Genomic DNA, 15137 nt, shown 5'->3' on the forward strand with positions numbered 1-15137 from the left:
CTGAAAGAATAGATGAATAGTGAATATAGCTCAATTTCAAGACAGGGAACTTCAACGGAAATAGTGAGTCTGCCTCATTATGTGCTACTTTTTTAATTAAAGCACAGATAGCTGGGTTACTGGATGCAAGGACATAAATGTTGGTATTGCAAAAAGATAATTTAGCCTCTTTTAGCTCATCTTTTAACACTTCATTTACTGCTAAACAACATCTATATCTGAATGACCTCAATGCTTCTGCATCAACAGACTTTCCAGTTGCTCAAGGCTATTGCACAGATTTATCACTTCTTTGGTAGAAAAGTGTTTCCAAGCTGGAGGCAGCACATTACGCTGCCATGTGTAAAAGACCCAAGTTCAAGTGCAAACTCAGGACTCCCACTCCTTGGTAAGCACCAGGCACATTGCAGATGTCACATGCTGGCTATCTGGAAATGCTGACCACACAGGTTTTAGAAGCATTACCTGCTAGTTGATTAATGGAGCAGCATTAATATCAGCCTTGGTGAAGGCCACATATTCAGTTCCCTAGCTGGAGCCAGTATAGTGATAACAGCTGGAGAGAGGCACAGGCAGCAGGGAGAGGAAGGAGGAGGAGTAAAAACAGGAGCCTCCATAATGATGGAGTGAGTTTAGTCCATACTGTAATGTCCTGGAGCAATAAGTGTCTCTCTATAGTTAGGGAACAAGAAATGCCGAATTTTAAAAAATGTTTACAGGGGACCTTTTCTGGAATTTACTTTAAATTTCCAGTTTTATTCCCTGCTACTGTTATTGGTCCTGAATGAACCTAAAAACAAGTATACAGCATTATCTGTTTTGTTTTGAATTTTCAAATGAACACAGAGTTTGAACACAGATCTGAGCTAGCATGGACGCAACCAACCTCTCCCTGAAATATGAGGGAGTTCAAACTATGGAGACATCCCACTGATTTCAGTAGGCTTTGGATCATAACCGCTCTCTGTACTTCAGCACTTCTGCCTCCAAATGGAACAGACAGGTTCAGAGTCACATGAAAATGACAAAGATTTCACAGAGTTAGTCAAACTTTTTCAAACTTGAATAAATAATTAAAAGATTTGGTTTGAGTTTTAGGCAAAGATCCAGTTTGTTTTATATTTTATCCTTTTTCTCTCATCCGTGACTCCTGTGTATACACAAAGAACTAATGCAAGGAAGTTGTAACAAGAAAGATAAAATTCAACTCAGTTTATGATAACAAATGAATTGTTTTCTGGTAGTTCACCCCTTCCCCCCCTTTTTTTAAACTTACAGTGTCTACTAGTTTATGCTAAAAATTCATTGTAAAGCAATAATAGCGTGGATCACACAAAAACTCATTAATATAACTTGTTTTCCCATTATTAGCACCATCTGAGCCTGTTGAAAGTCTTAACCAGGGCTTTAATTTCTCCACAGAGGGCTTTAAATTAATTAGTGGTTTACATGCTAACAAAGAATCTGATACATTCATAAATCAATCTAATGCAGGAGGATTACAGAAGAGTGGAAACCTATTCAGTGGGGACCTCATATTCAGTTAACATGGTGTGTTTCTAACAAAAGGGTGCAGGTGTGAAATAGATGGATACAAGGAAGAAGCCATGATAATCACTTTGCATTACTTAAATCCACAGCAGGAAACATGGTAAATCAGCGCCTAAGGCCCACCCTTAGTGAGACCCATGTAGACATAAAAGACAGTATCGTACCACTTTAACTTTCATAAATACATTGAGTATTAGGATTTATTCTGTGTGGGTTACTGATCAATGAACTAAAGAAAAGTTGGTTAGAATTATAGTACTTAGATGCAGGAAACTAATAAAAATGACTAGTAAACAAATATATTATAGTGCATGTATATATAAACAGATGCAAAAGTGTTTGAAGTTTTACTTGTCTTTGAATATGAACGGGACTGTGGTGCATTTTGTATAGTTTTAGTACACTCTAGGTTTTCAATTCCAAAACAACTGTTTTATAATTAGAACATTGCTGCAGTGACACACACAGCTGAGAATGCATTGTCATTGTAAATTCCTGATTCTAGAACTTAGTGTTCAAGAAATTTAGTCTTGTGCTGAGCCCAAAGAGATGTTTTCTTATTTTTGGTGTTTGATGAAAGTTTGGTAAAATATTATTTGGTTATTTTTAAGTTACATGAGTCTGAGGAAACAACTTCTTTGATTATTTCAGATGTTTCTATATACTTCTGTGTTCTGGAATAAACTCTTACTTGGATTATTTTTAAAGTTCGTACATTTGAAAATAAAAATTCTGCCATCACAGATATTTACACATTTCTCATTGGCTTCAGACAGAGATGCACATACTTGAGGGTATAATGTAGCTTTTTGTCTTTGGTGAAGGAAAATGCCTTTGATATCCTAATTTTTTAACTCAAAACTTCAAATGTGCATGGTTAAAAATTATGCAGTAAGGGTCAAAGTGCAGCCTGGATATATATTCATGGTTTCAATTTCTAGATACATTTCTAGGGTCCTTTCTAGAGGATCTCTGGACATTCAGACAACTTTTCACAGCTCTGCCTGGATTTCTCTGCCCTATGCTGACTAGCTGTTTGTTTCTACTCTCTTGCTCCCCGTCCCTCAGTCTTTTCATCTTAGCTTCACACCACACCTGCCCCACTTCTCCCTTGCCCGGTCCTCCTCACTCCCTTCCCTTTCCGTTTAGTTTATCCCCTCTTACGTAAACCCACCCACCTCAAACAAACCAACACATGGAATTAATGTTTGCTACCATCAATTAGTTCACTCTGCTTCTGTGTTCCACCCTTTCCCCTACCCTAACCTGCGTCTGTCTTGTCTGTTTAAACTGTAAGCTCTTCTGGGATGGGACCATCCACTATACTGTTTGTACAGAGCTTAGCACAATGGGGCCTCCTTTCTTGGTTGTCCCTGAGACATTATTGTAATAAACAAAAGTCTCTGTGCAATTTGACAGTTCTACAAATCAGAAATTATTTGTGAAGATGGTCCAGTAAAAAACTGTGAATAATAAATAAATCTAAGCAAATCAAACTGTTCACAGATAAGTTTAGCCTATTTTTCCGTTTCATATGTATCATAGAATCATAGAATCTCAGGGTTGGAAGGGACCTCAGGAGGTCATCTAGTCCAACCCCCTACTCAAAGCAGGACCAATCCCCAGTTTTTGCCCCAGATCCCCAAATGGCCCCCTCAAGGATTGAACTCACAACCCCGGGTTTAGCAGGCCAATGCTCAAACCACTGAGCTATCCCTCCCCCGCCACATAATAATTTATTCCCTACATTATCTGAACTCTAGTTGTGACACACCAGTTTTTATAAAATTGTTTAAAAACTTATTTGTTATATCAGTAAAATGTATTTTTTGATAGAGACGATTTATCTTGTGAGAAAAAAAATCTTCATTTTAATCCTTTCACCTCAGCATTTCCTGCTATATCTACTGCCAGGAATAAATTGAACACTGAGATAGTGTAACTCTGGGAGCCAAAGACTTACAAAAAATGCATTTTCTATGTGGGTCTGATAGTTTGATATCATATACTGTTTCCTCCTGATCTCTTCTCCTGCAAAAAGATGGGATACCTCACCATGAGTGGCACTCAACATTCTCTCCTCGTAAAGATGCATTTCATTATTGCTTACCACATGTGTTATTTATACAGATGTGTATAACTCATATTTTGAGCAAAGATATCACAGCTTAAATCGGATCTAAAACACATGCTTAATGTTTACTTTTAATTATTGCTCTGTCTGAATAATCCCCACTGCAGCGATTCCTGCAACGGTGGGTGGACGAGATAGCGCAACAGGTCTTTCCTGTCTATAATTCCTTGGGCCGTACATAGGAGACAACAGCTGGTCATAAGTTATGGCTGCAATTAACTAGTATCCCCCTGTGTAGGGAAGCAAATCCTAAATAGTGTAGATTTTTCTACCTGATGTAGGATAGGCATGCTCTGGAATCACATGTACACAAAAGCTATGTATGTCAAGAACTGGGGTGGGCAAACTTTTTGGCCTGAGGGCCACATCGGGTTTCTGAAATTGTATGGAGGGCCAGTTAGGGGAGGCTGTGCCTCCCCAAACAGCCAGGCATGGCCCGGCCCCCCAGCCCCTATCCAACCCCCCGCTTCTTGCCCCCTGAAAGCCCGCCCAGGACTCCTGCCCAATCCAAACCCCCAGTTCCCTGAGGGCCCCCCGGGAACCCCTGCCCCATCCACCCCTCCTGCTCTCGGTCCCCTGACCACCCCCGGACTCCCTGCCCCTAACTGCCCCCGGCCACCCCATCCAACCCCCCCTCCTTCCTGACTGCCCCCCCCCGGGATCCATGCCCCATCCAACCACCCCTTCTCCTTGACTGCCCCCGGACTCCTCGCCCCTAACTGCCCCCTGCCCCTAACTGCCCCCCACTACCCCATCCAACCCCTCCTCTCCTTCCTGACTGCCTCCCCGACCCCTGCCCCCATTCAACCCCAGTTCTCCGCCCTCTGACCGTCCCAAACCCTATCCACACCCGCTCCCTCTGACCACCACCCCGAACTTCCCTGCCCTCTATCCAACTCCGCCCTGCTCTCTGCCCCCTTACCGCGCTGCCTGGAGCACCAGTGGCTGACGGCGCAGCTGCACCAGGACAGGCAGCCGCGCCGTGCCACACAGCACAGAGCACTGGGTCAGGCCGGGCTCTGCAGCCCCGCCACTCAGAGCATTGCGCCCCACGGTGGTGTGGCTGCGGGGGAGGTGGGAAAGCAGGGGACGGGCCAGGGGATAGCCTCCTGGGCCAGGAGCTCAGGGGCCAGGCAGGATGGTCTCGCGGTCCGGATGTGGCCCATGGGCAGTAGTTTGCCCACCTCTGGTCTAGAAGGTTAATATTATTTATTTAAAGAGCCTTGAATTATCCCACAAGAAGGACTTCACATTTAAGAAACTGTATTAGTTCTATGCCTACAAGGAAAACTAGTTCATAAAATTAAAGGAAACATTTCAATCAAGGTAACAGCACTTTGTACTTTTTTAAAATTATTTATACTGAAAAGTAATACACACAGTGGCAAACCTGAGGCCTGATCTTTGCCATCTTTCCTCAGACAAAACTCTCTCTGAAGCCAGTGGAAGTTTTGCCTGAGTTACAGACTCCTAGATTATGATTTAACACTGGACATTTTTTTTCTCACCTTGTATATGAGCTCTGCTCCAATACATACAGTAGAGTCATAATTTATAAGGACAGAAGGGACCATTGTGACCATCTAGTCTGACTGTCTCCATAACACAGGACACTGGAATTCCATGAATTAATTCCTGTTTCGATGTTTTTTTCTAAACAATACGATCTAGCCCAATCTTGATCAACAAATTGCCAGTGACGGAGAATCCACCACAACAATTTGGTAAGATTTTTCAGTGGTTAATTGCAGTGTCAGTTACACTGTTAAAAATTTGCTCCTTGTTTCCAGTTAGAATTTGTCTAGCTTCAGCTTTCCATTAAAAGCTGTAGCTTCAGAATCAAACTCATCTTTATCTGCATGCTGCCAATTATGCCTTCCAAATCTCTCATTTTATTATACTAGTCATTAAATGTGGCTTACATATATTTTTAAAAGGGAACTGTTGAAATTTTAAGGTTTTCAAGACTTTGCATCACAAGACTAATGGAGTTTTTACATGCTCACATGCACTCCTCATATGGTCACTATTTCAGACTCTCTCCACTTAGTTTAACAAACTATGGGCCAAATTATGCCTTCAGATTCAACTAGATGACTCCATTTTAGTCAATGGCAGCCTCACGCACATGTCCACGGGAACTGGGTTTTGTTTTAGTAATTCTGAACATATCTGCTTTATCCCTTGCGTCCCCCAGACTTTTCAGGTGAAGAAAGGGATAAATAGAATCCTTCTCAGATGGGAAAAGTCCTCTGGATTTCAAATAAATTAGGCAGCGTTAATAAATGGTTGGGAAAAAATAATGTTGTTTTAGTGTGATAATGTAACGCCGACAGACCCTGGCCGTCGGCAGGTGGGATAGAACCTAGCACCTCTGGAGCTTAGTGCATGAGCCTCTATAGCATGAGTTAAAAGCCATATGGCTCTTTGCTAAGGCTGTAGAGCAGACTTGTAAATCTCTCTCTCTCTCAATGGTCTCCGTGCCACTAGATGGCACAGAACACCACACCCAGGAGATGCGTGGGTTACAATAAGGCATGCTATCAATTGAAGTTATAGTTAACTAAAACCAGCCATGCCAGTTTTTAACTCACAATCTTCATCCCACAAGCTTGATACACGGAAAACAGACAACCAATGGAAAGCAAAAAATAAATTAAGAGCTTAAAATTTATACAGTTATCGAACTGGTCTTCTTTTCTTTCTTTAAGCTTCCTTACTTTAATTTTTCCATTTTTTACAGCTTGGGAGGGGCAACTTTTGACTAAACAAACCTAATTTTAAGGAATCCTTATTGAGGTTACAAGGACAAACCATCCCGATGTGTAGAAAGAATAGTAAATATGGCAGGCAACCAGCTTGGCTTAACAGTGAAATCCTTGCTGATCTTAAACACAAAAAAGAAGCTTACAAGAAGTGGAAGATTGGACAAATGACCAGGGAAGAGTATGAAAATATTGCTCGGGGATGCAGGAGTGAAATCAGGAAGGCCAAATCACACCTGGAGTTGCAGCTAGCAAGAGATGTTAAGAGTAACAAGAAGGGTTTCTTCAGGTATGTTAGCAACAAGAAGAAAGTCAAGGAAAGTGTGGGCCCCTTACTGAATGAAGGAGGCAACCTAGTGACAGAGGATGTGGAAAAAGCTAATGTACTCAATGCTTTTTTTGCCTCGGTCTTCACGAACAAGGTCAGCTCCCAGACTGCTGCACGGGGCAACACAGCATGGGGAGGAGGTGACCAGCCCTCTGTGAAGAAAGAAGTGGTTTGGGACTATTTAGAAAAGCTGGACGAGCACAAGTCCATGGGGCTGGATGCGCTGCATCCGAGAGTGCTAAAGGAGTTAGCAGATGTGATTGCAGAGCCATTGACCATTATCTTTGAAAACTCATGGCGATTGGGGGAGGTCCTGGACGACTGGAAAAAGGCTAATGTAGTGCCCATCTTTAAAAAAGGGAAGAAGGAGGATCCTGGGAACTACAGACCAGTCAGCCTCACCTCAGTCCCTGGAAAAATCATGGAGCAGGTCCTCAAGGAATCAATTCTGAAGCACTTAGAGGAGAGGAAAGTGATCAGGAACAGTCAGCATGCATTCACCAAGGGCAAGTCATGCCTGACTAATCTAATTGCCTTCTATGACGAGATAACTGGCTCTGTGGATGAGGGTAAAGCGGTGGACGTGTTGTTCCTTGACTTTAGCAAAGCTTTTGACACGGTCTCCCACAGTATTCTTGCCAGTAAGTTAAAGAAGTATGGGCTGGATGAATGGACGACAAGGTGGACAGAAAACTGGCTAGATTGTTGGGCTCAATGGGTATTGATAAATGGTTCCATGTCTAGTTGGCAGCCGGTATCAAGTGGAGTGCCCCAAGGGTCGGTCCTCGGGCCGGTTTTGTTCAATAACTTCATAAATGATCTGGAGGATGGTGTGGATTGCACCCTCAGAAAGTTTGCAGATGACACTAAACTGGGAGGAGAGGTAGATATGCTGGAGGGTAGGGATAGGATACAGAAGACTGGATACAGAAGATACACAAATTAGAAGACTGGGCCAAAAGAAATCTGATGAGGTTCAACAAGGACAAGTGCAGAGTCCTGAACTTCGGACAGAAGAATCCCATGCACCGCTACAGACTAGGGACTAAATGGCTAGGCAGCAGTTCTGCAGAAAAGGACCTAGGGGTTACAGTGGACGAGAAGCTGGATATGAGTCAACATTGGCATTTTGGGATGTATAAGTAGGGGCATTGCCAGCAGATTGAGCGATGTGATTGTTCCCCTCTATTCGACATTGGTGAGGCCTCATCTGGAGTACTGTGTCCAGTTTTGGGCCCCCCCGCCACTACAAGAAGGATATGGAAAAATTGGAAAGAGTCCAGCGGAGGGCAACAAAAATGATTAGGGGACTGGAGCACATGACTTATGAGGAGAGGCTGAGGGAACTGGGATTGTTTAGTCTGCGAAAGAGAAGAATGAGGGGGGATTTGATAGCTGCTTTCAACTACCTGAAAGGGGGTTGCAAAGAGAATGGATCTAGACTGTTCTCAGTGGTAGCAGATGACAGAACAATAAGTAATGGTCTCAAGTTGCAGTGGGGCGGGGGTTTAGGTTGGATATTAGGAAAAACTTTTTCACTAGGAGGGTGGTGAAACACTGGAATGCGTTACCTAGGGAGGTGGTGGAATCTCCTTCCTTAGAAGTTTTTGAGGTCAGGTTTGACAAAGCCCTGGCTGGGATGATTTAGTTGGGGATTGGTCCTGCTTTGAGCAGGGGGTTGGACTAGATTACCTCCTGAGGTCCCTTCCAACCCTGATATTCTATGATTCTAATATCTCAATCTGATATTGGCTATTTTGGTTCAGAGTGATGCTTGCCTGAGTTTCAGGGTAAATTCCCATCACCAGGGAAAAGGAGACTATTTCTCTGCCTAACACAAGTATTTCCAAGACAATGGTGTTTCTGGTATAACTGAGTTTTTCCAAAATCATCACTGGCAAAAACATCATTAATCGTAATGCAAGACTAATATTTCAGTGGCCACCCTCCGGAAGGTGAAATGTGTCTAAGGCCTGAATAGAAAGGGTACAACTGGAATTGCAAAACAGATATTATCCAACACTTACCATTGTCCCTTCACTCTCACTTCGTGCAACTTCCCGCTGCAGCTGAGCCACAGACAACTTCTCCCTATGGAAAGAGAAGCACATGAAAAGCAGATCATTTTTCACTAGTTGGGAGAATGCTCTGCTCGCATGTCACTGCAGCATTCTTCGACATTGCCGTGGTAACCGTCTTGGCAGAGCTCTCTCTCTCTCTGCCATATTTCCTAAAACGTTTAAAGGAGTTGAGCTTTATTGTTGCATTTCATGACAGCCTGACACCATGTCAGTGAATCAAATCAACCTATGCATCAATTGTCCCATTGAAACAAGTAGCAAAGTAGCCCATGATCTTGGCTTTATGGGAAAACTTCACCTAAATTATGTTGTCCATCATTTTTCTGTAACCTTGCATATCAACTTTATTCTACTATATGGCAGCTCTGGTTAGAAGGTTGGAATATTTAAAAACATTTGTTACTATATTTGAACTTTATAAACTAACAGAAGAAGCTGAGAACCCATTACCAACCGTATTCATAAACACATTCTGTAGCATTTTGTAATTCAGTATTACTTACAATTTTAGACCCCAGTCCTGAAACCCTCAGTCACATGAAATCCTCATTCAGATCCTTAGCTTGACTTCATGTAGGCCTATTTGCTTTATTAAAGGGGCAGGGGGTGGTGGTAAATCAAGCTCTTATTGTGTACAGTAAACAACAACAGAGAGAGTTTCTCCCCGAGAGTTTATGCAAGGGATAAAATATATGGTTTTAGAAGATTTGAAGAGAGATTGGGCAGCAGATTGTCAGTTGGTGTACTCTGGTGTAGCACCACTGACTTCAGCTGGAGCAATGCCAGTTTACACCAGCTGAGGATGTTGTCCTAAAAGATCATGGAGTGGAAAGATCCTGGAAGGCCCTGGAGCGGAGAGACATAGTATGCAGGAGGTACAGAAGAGAAGTGTAAAGGGAACAGTGTAAAGGGAAACAAAAGACACCAGTGCTAGTTAAGTAGAGTGAGCAGAGAGAGGAATAAAGAGACAGGAAATAACCTTTTAAAATTATTTTAAGAAAGGCAAGACGGGCATTTTTCAATTGGGTCCAATAATTATTGGGGAATATTCGTGATACAACCACATTAAAACAAAAAAATGTGTGGAGAGGAGAACACACTATTCATATATCCACCCTGAGGGGCAACATCAAAAGGATAGTAAAACTTTAGGAGAGGGGAAGCATATGACCCCCCTTGCACCTAATGCTTAAACCTATGAGGAACAGAATTTCAAGAAACCTAGATTGTCACAAAAAATTCCATGCAAATGGTGAGAGAACAATAACACATATCATACATCCCACAACAACGCTCTCACTTAGAGAGTTCTACTCACTTAATTTATTCACTTCCATTCAGCAAACACAATCTAGACCTAAAAATACATACAGTGATAATCCTGAGGAGGGAGTAGTAGTTAATGTAATTCCCTGACCACAGTTTCAGTTCACACATCAGTCCAAGAACTTTATCTGCAATTAAATAAATGGCACCAACAATAGACACACCATCCCCATAGTAATTCCACAGCAGATATCACTTGTCCCCCTTTCTTGATCTGCTTTACAATACATGAGCAGTTTTGAGCAACTAAAGCCATCATGATAGATAAATCTCCTCACTGTATTTTCCACTGAATGCATCCGATGAAGTGATCTGTAGCTCACAAAAGCTTATGCTCAAATAAATTGGTTAGTCTCTAAGGTGCCACTAGTACTCCTTTTCTTTTAGCTTGCTGAAAGATGCCTTACTTCCTTTGCTTAAGTAAAAAACATTTATCAATTATTCAACTCCAACACCTCTCCCACCTCCTTTGCACACCTGAAGCACTGTGTTGCACAGCATAATACAAACTGTTTAAAATATGCTTTTTAAAAATCACGAAAATAAAAGTTTACTTTTTAAAAATTTAACAAATTAAATCAGTCAAGGGGTGAAAAAGAAGGGGTAAAAGGCAGTAAGAGTAGGCAAATATGAAAACTAATAATGCTCAATTCATATATGTGTGTGTGTACACAAATACACACGTGTGTGAATACACATGTTGTATGAAACAAAACTTTTTTTAGAGGTTGAGTTTCAGCATGGGCAGAGACAGATCAAGATGAATTTAGAAAAGAGGGAGAGCGAAATAATTCAGTACCCATGAGCCCATCAAAGTAAAGTCCCAATCTCCTACCAATTTAAGAAGCAATGGAGGATTCGTTAAAACAGTAAGCGTCGCAAGTGCATAGACCAAGGCTCACGGAAGAAGCCGGAAACAGACAGATACTTCAACTCTCCATCCTCACCAATGACTGGCTACCCTGAAAAACATGTTTTCCAACTCCAGAACAAAGGCTGAAACTCAGACTGCATCATTTCATTTGGTCAATCGCCAGCCTAAAAGGGAAGACAAGATTGACTGGTAAAAACATGACGGTGGGGGCAGGTGAGAAAGGAGATGAGAGAAATCTAAGAGGAAGTATTCTCTATTTCCCTAAACCTGTGGAATCTCTGTCCTGTCAAGGCTCCCACAGATGAGAAGGGAGACGGAAATGCTCTGTCTAGCCCTGGGGAATTCTTTCCGCAGAAAACAATGCTGACACAGTCAGCATCAGCTCCCTGGAGAGCCTACTCCATGCCATTGAGAAGGGCTGGCCCAGGCACAATGAGAAGACTGTGGCAGCAAAGTTATTTTCAGAACAATTCTGCCAGGACCAGGAGATGTTTCAGAGTGGCCCACCATAGATGTGTGAGTATCTGTAGGATTCCACAAGGGTTTATGGCACTGGCTTGGATGGCCCCAAACCACACACATATCTTGGGCCAGCAAATTAGCCCCCTCCCCTCTCAATGATGGGATAATTAGTCAGGAAACTTAAGTTGAGACTGAGTTTTCTGCTTAAATCTGCCCAGACACGGATATTGCCATGGCAAAGCATAACCTGACCTATATAGCTTTTAAAATCTCTAATATTATATGAAAGTTGAAAATTGTCTGTTCTTACATCCCTGTGTGTTTGTGTGTGCTCGTCTGTAGACAGAAGCTACTTTCAAATCATATTGTGTTACGTTCCATCTCAAGTTACTTTGTACTGTTCAAAAATGGGTTATTCTCTTAAAGGTTAATATGCTGCAAATGCTTTATATTACTGTAGGCCCACGGAACAATGAGGTCATTTTTCTGTACTGGCGTCTGTCTGATGATGAAAGTCATATCCGAGAAGCACATTTAAAACAATGTTAAACAGAAGAATGGTCTAAAAGATAGGATGCTGGACTGGGAGTCAAGAGACCTGCATTTGGTTCCTGGCTCATCAGAGACTCCCTATGGAATACTGGGCAAATCTCTTAGTCTACCGTGTGCCTCAGTTCCCAACCAGTAAAATGGGGATGATACCTTCCTGTTTCACACGTATTGTGGATAAAATCCACTAATGCTTGAGAGATGCTCAGATACTACAGTGAGCAGAGCCATATAAGAACTTAAACAAACAGGATTTGTTCAAAGGGAAAGTTAAATTGGGAAGTGTACTTCCAAATTGGGCCATTAAGGTAACTCATTGTGGCTCTCATCTAGCAGACCAGGGGTCTCAAACTCCCGGCCTGTGGGCCATCTGCAGCCCCAGAACCTCCCCAATGTGGCCCACAGGTCTCCAGCAATTTTGGGGCCAGATCTCTCCCTTGGCCCTGCCTGCTGCGTCTGGGCGCTCCCCGCCCCCACGTGTCCCCCAGGCGATTTACAATGGCCCAGGATCCTGCCCACCACCGGCAGCACAGAGGAGCTGAGCGGCTTCTGCGTGCTCACTCCACATGTCTGCCGGCCCCAGGTCGAGGCAGGGCACGGCAGGGCTGTGCCGCTGCACACTGCCCCCGCCCCGAGCGCCCCTGCAGCCAATGGGAAGCTACAGGGGCGGTGTCTGGGGGCAGCAGTGTGTGGAGGCCCCCTGGCCCACCCCACCTTGGAGCCCCAGGTAAGCACTGCACCTCCTGACACCCTCCCAGAACCTGCACCCCCACCCCTTTCCCACACCCCCTCCCATCCCCAAACTCCCTCCCAGAGCCTGCACCCCCTCCCCTAGCCCCAGCCCAAAGCCTGCCCCCGCACCCAAACTCCATCCCAGAGCCTGCACCCCAGACCCCCTCCCAGAACCCAACCTCTCACCCCTTCTGCACCCAAACTCCCTCCCAGAGCCTGCACCCCAACCCACTACCGCAGACCTCCTCCCCCATCCAAACTCCCTCCCAGAGCCTTAGGCAGGTGGGGTGCGGCGTTTTGGGGGCGGGTTCTGGGCGGCATGAGTGACATTACTGGCCCACTGGTAGGATTTGAGGACTGGCACTGGCCCTAAGGTAAATTGAGTTTGAGACCCCTGTAGCAGACCAATGCCACCACTTTGGGAAGTACAGTATATGAGAGGAAAAGCTGGCTCAGAAAGAAATAAAATAAAAAGGACTAAGCAAGAAAGTACAGATGTGAAAGGGTCCCTTCAACTTGACTGGGGGACTCCTCTCTTTTCGTGGGTAAGTTGTTGTGGAGTTAGAGAAGCAAAACACAAAGGGGAATCAGGGCAAATCAAGGTTTGGAGTAGAGCCGATCAGAAAAAACCTCTGCAGAACAGGTTTTCATTGGAAAGTGCAGTTCCATCAAAATCGAAACTCTGAACAAAACTGTTTCACAACATTCTGTTTCTACATTTTCAGATGATGTCTTAATTTTTCCTCCAAAACAACTTTTTGTTTGATTGTTTTATTTTGTGTTATAATATAATTTAAATTTTTTTAAAAAAGTCAAAATTGAAATGAAATATTTCAAACAATCCCAATAATTTTTTTAGGAATATTTTTTCAGAAAATTTCAAAATTTTCAGGTTTTATTCTGGATTGGAATAAAAACAGTTTCTAAATCTTGAAATCCTGTGTGAAACAGAATTTTCATTATTTACATAGCACTAATTTTCAAGAACTCTGTACAGAAAGTGACTCCTACCAGAGAAGTTACAGGATTACCTCTAACCTATTCCAATCCAGCTTTTACTTAAGCATTTATAATCATAGGCATTTTTGCCATGTTCCTAAACTATTTACCATTCACAAATTTAATCAATTTAACCTCACTCAATTTCCATTCGTTATGGTACCTACCTATCAAATAACTTAAGGTATTACTAATCAAGCATTCATATTTTTTAGAGTACTTTCATATAGCTAATATTAGCAAAACCTAAGTAAAGTATATCAAAACAATTTGGATCTTGCATTTAATCTAATCAAATTTTTGTTTGCTTTATTTGTTTTTGTTTTCCAACTTGACTATCAGAGCTCTAAACATCTATTGAAAATGCACAGGTAGAACAAATACACTAATAGCACCTTTCGTGCAAATATGTAGCTTTTAAACACAGCCCTTTTTTTAAGGCCCTTTGCGTAGATGCTACTGTAACACCAACAGACCCCTGTCGTTGGTGGGCAGGATCCTACCATAATCAAATTACAAAATTGGTTACTCCTGTTTTAAGGATTTAGCTCATCCACTGGAAATAGTCAGTTGCTTGTTTGCATTGCTTCACTGCCTTAATATGCTTTAGTGGAAAAGCTAACATATGCTTTGAGGGGTTTTGACTTTTTAATTGCAAAACAAATGCTTAAGGATATTTCATGAGCAAAGCACATAAGAGCTGTTTATCCATATTTACAGTCTGCTAGAAAAATCAACATTAAAATACACAATGAAACAACATGGGCCCCCCCTGTATCTACTTCGGCTGTCTGCAAAAAAAAGAAATTTTCTCTCCCTATTCAATCTTACATCTGAATGCAGAACAAGCTATAAGTTCCTGAAGACCTTGAGAACCCAAAAATCCCATCTATGCTTTCACTAATAAAAAGACTTCTCTTTCTGGTACATGAATCTTCTGAGTACTACCAGCAAGAGTCTTGGAGAAATATTAGAAAGAGAGCTTCCTTGAGGGATTTCCTAAGGAAACAAAGCCAGGATGGTCACCCTTAGAGAATCTGCATGATGCAAGATAAAAGATGTAATATTTGAAAAATTCTGCAATGAAAACAAAACACAAAAACAAAAAGTAGCTTGTTATGTATCACAAAAAAAAAAAAGGTTAAGAGCACTGCACAGCCATTTGTTGCATGGGTGTCTAAAAGAACGTTTATCTGGAGGCAACCCAAGTTTATGTTTCTATTTTAAATAGGCCCCGCTCCTAGAAATGAAGAAATTGTGTACTTCACTCCAAGCAGATTGTTACCTTCACTTACTAGGACACATTAGTGAGGCACAGCAGTGCCCCTGGACCAAA

At 42.5% G+C, this 15137-nt stretch overlaps 1 protein-coding gene across 18 annotated transcripts in view; it reads right to left on the minus strand.

Moving 5' to 3' along the window:
- Window positions 1–15137, minus strand: part of NCKAP5 (NCK associated protein 5) — a 623862-nt gene that overhangs the window by 324933 nt on the left and 283792 nt on the right. For 15 of the 18 annotated variants that reach the window (XR_012664337.1, XM_075117769.1, XM_075117770.1 and 12 more), the window contains one exon: window positions 8806–8869. Coding sequence is in view for 17 of the 18 variants with exons in the window: in XM_075117769.1 (XP_074973870.1) it covers window positions 8806–8869 (64 nt within the window). In the remaining variant the exon portion in view is untranslated. Of the gene's footprint in view, window positions 1–8805; window positions 8870–11020; window positions 11114–15137 lie in introns of those variants that run through there. The other 3 variants (XM_048869232.2, XM_048869231.2, XM_048869239.2) reach the window with 2 other exon arrangements.

The sequence above is a fragment of the Caretta caretta genome, chromosome 11 (assembly GCF_965140235.1).
Source record: "Caretta caretta isolate rCarCar2 chromosome 11, rCarCar1.hap1, whole genome shotgun sequence".
Lineage (NCBI taxonomy): Eukaryota > Metazoa > Chordata > Testudines > Cheloniidae > Caretta > Caretta caretta.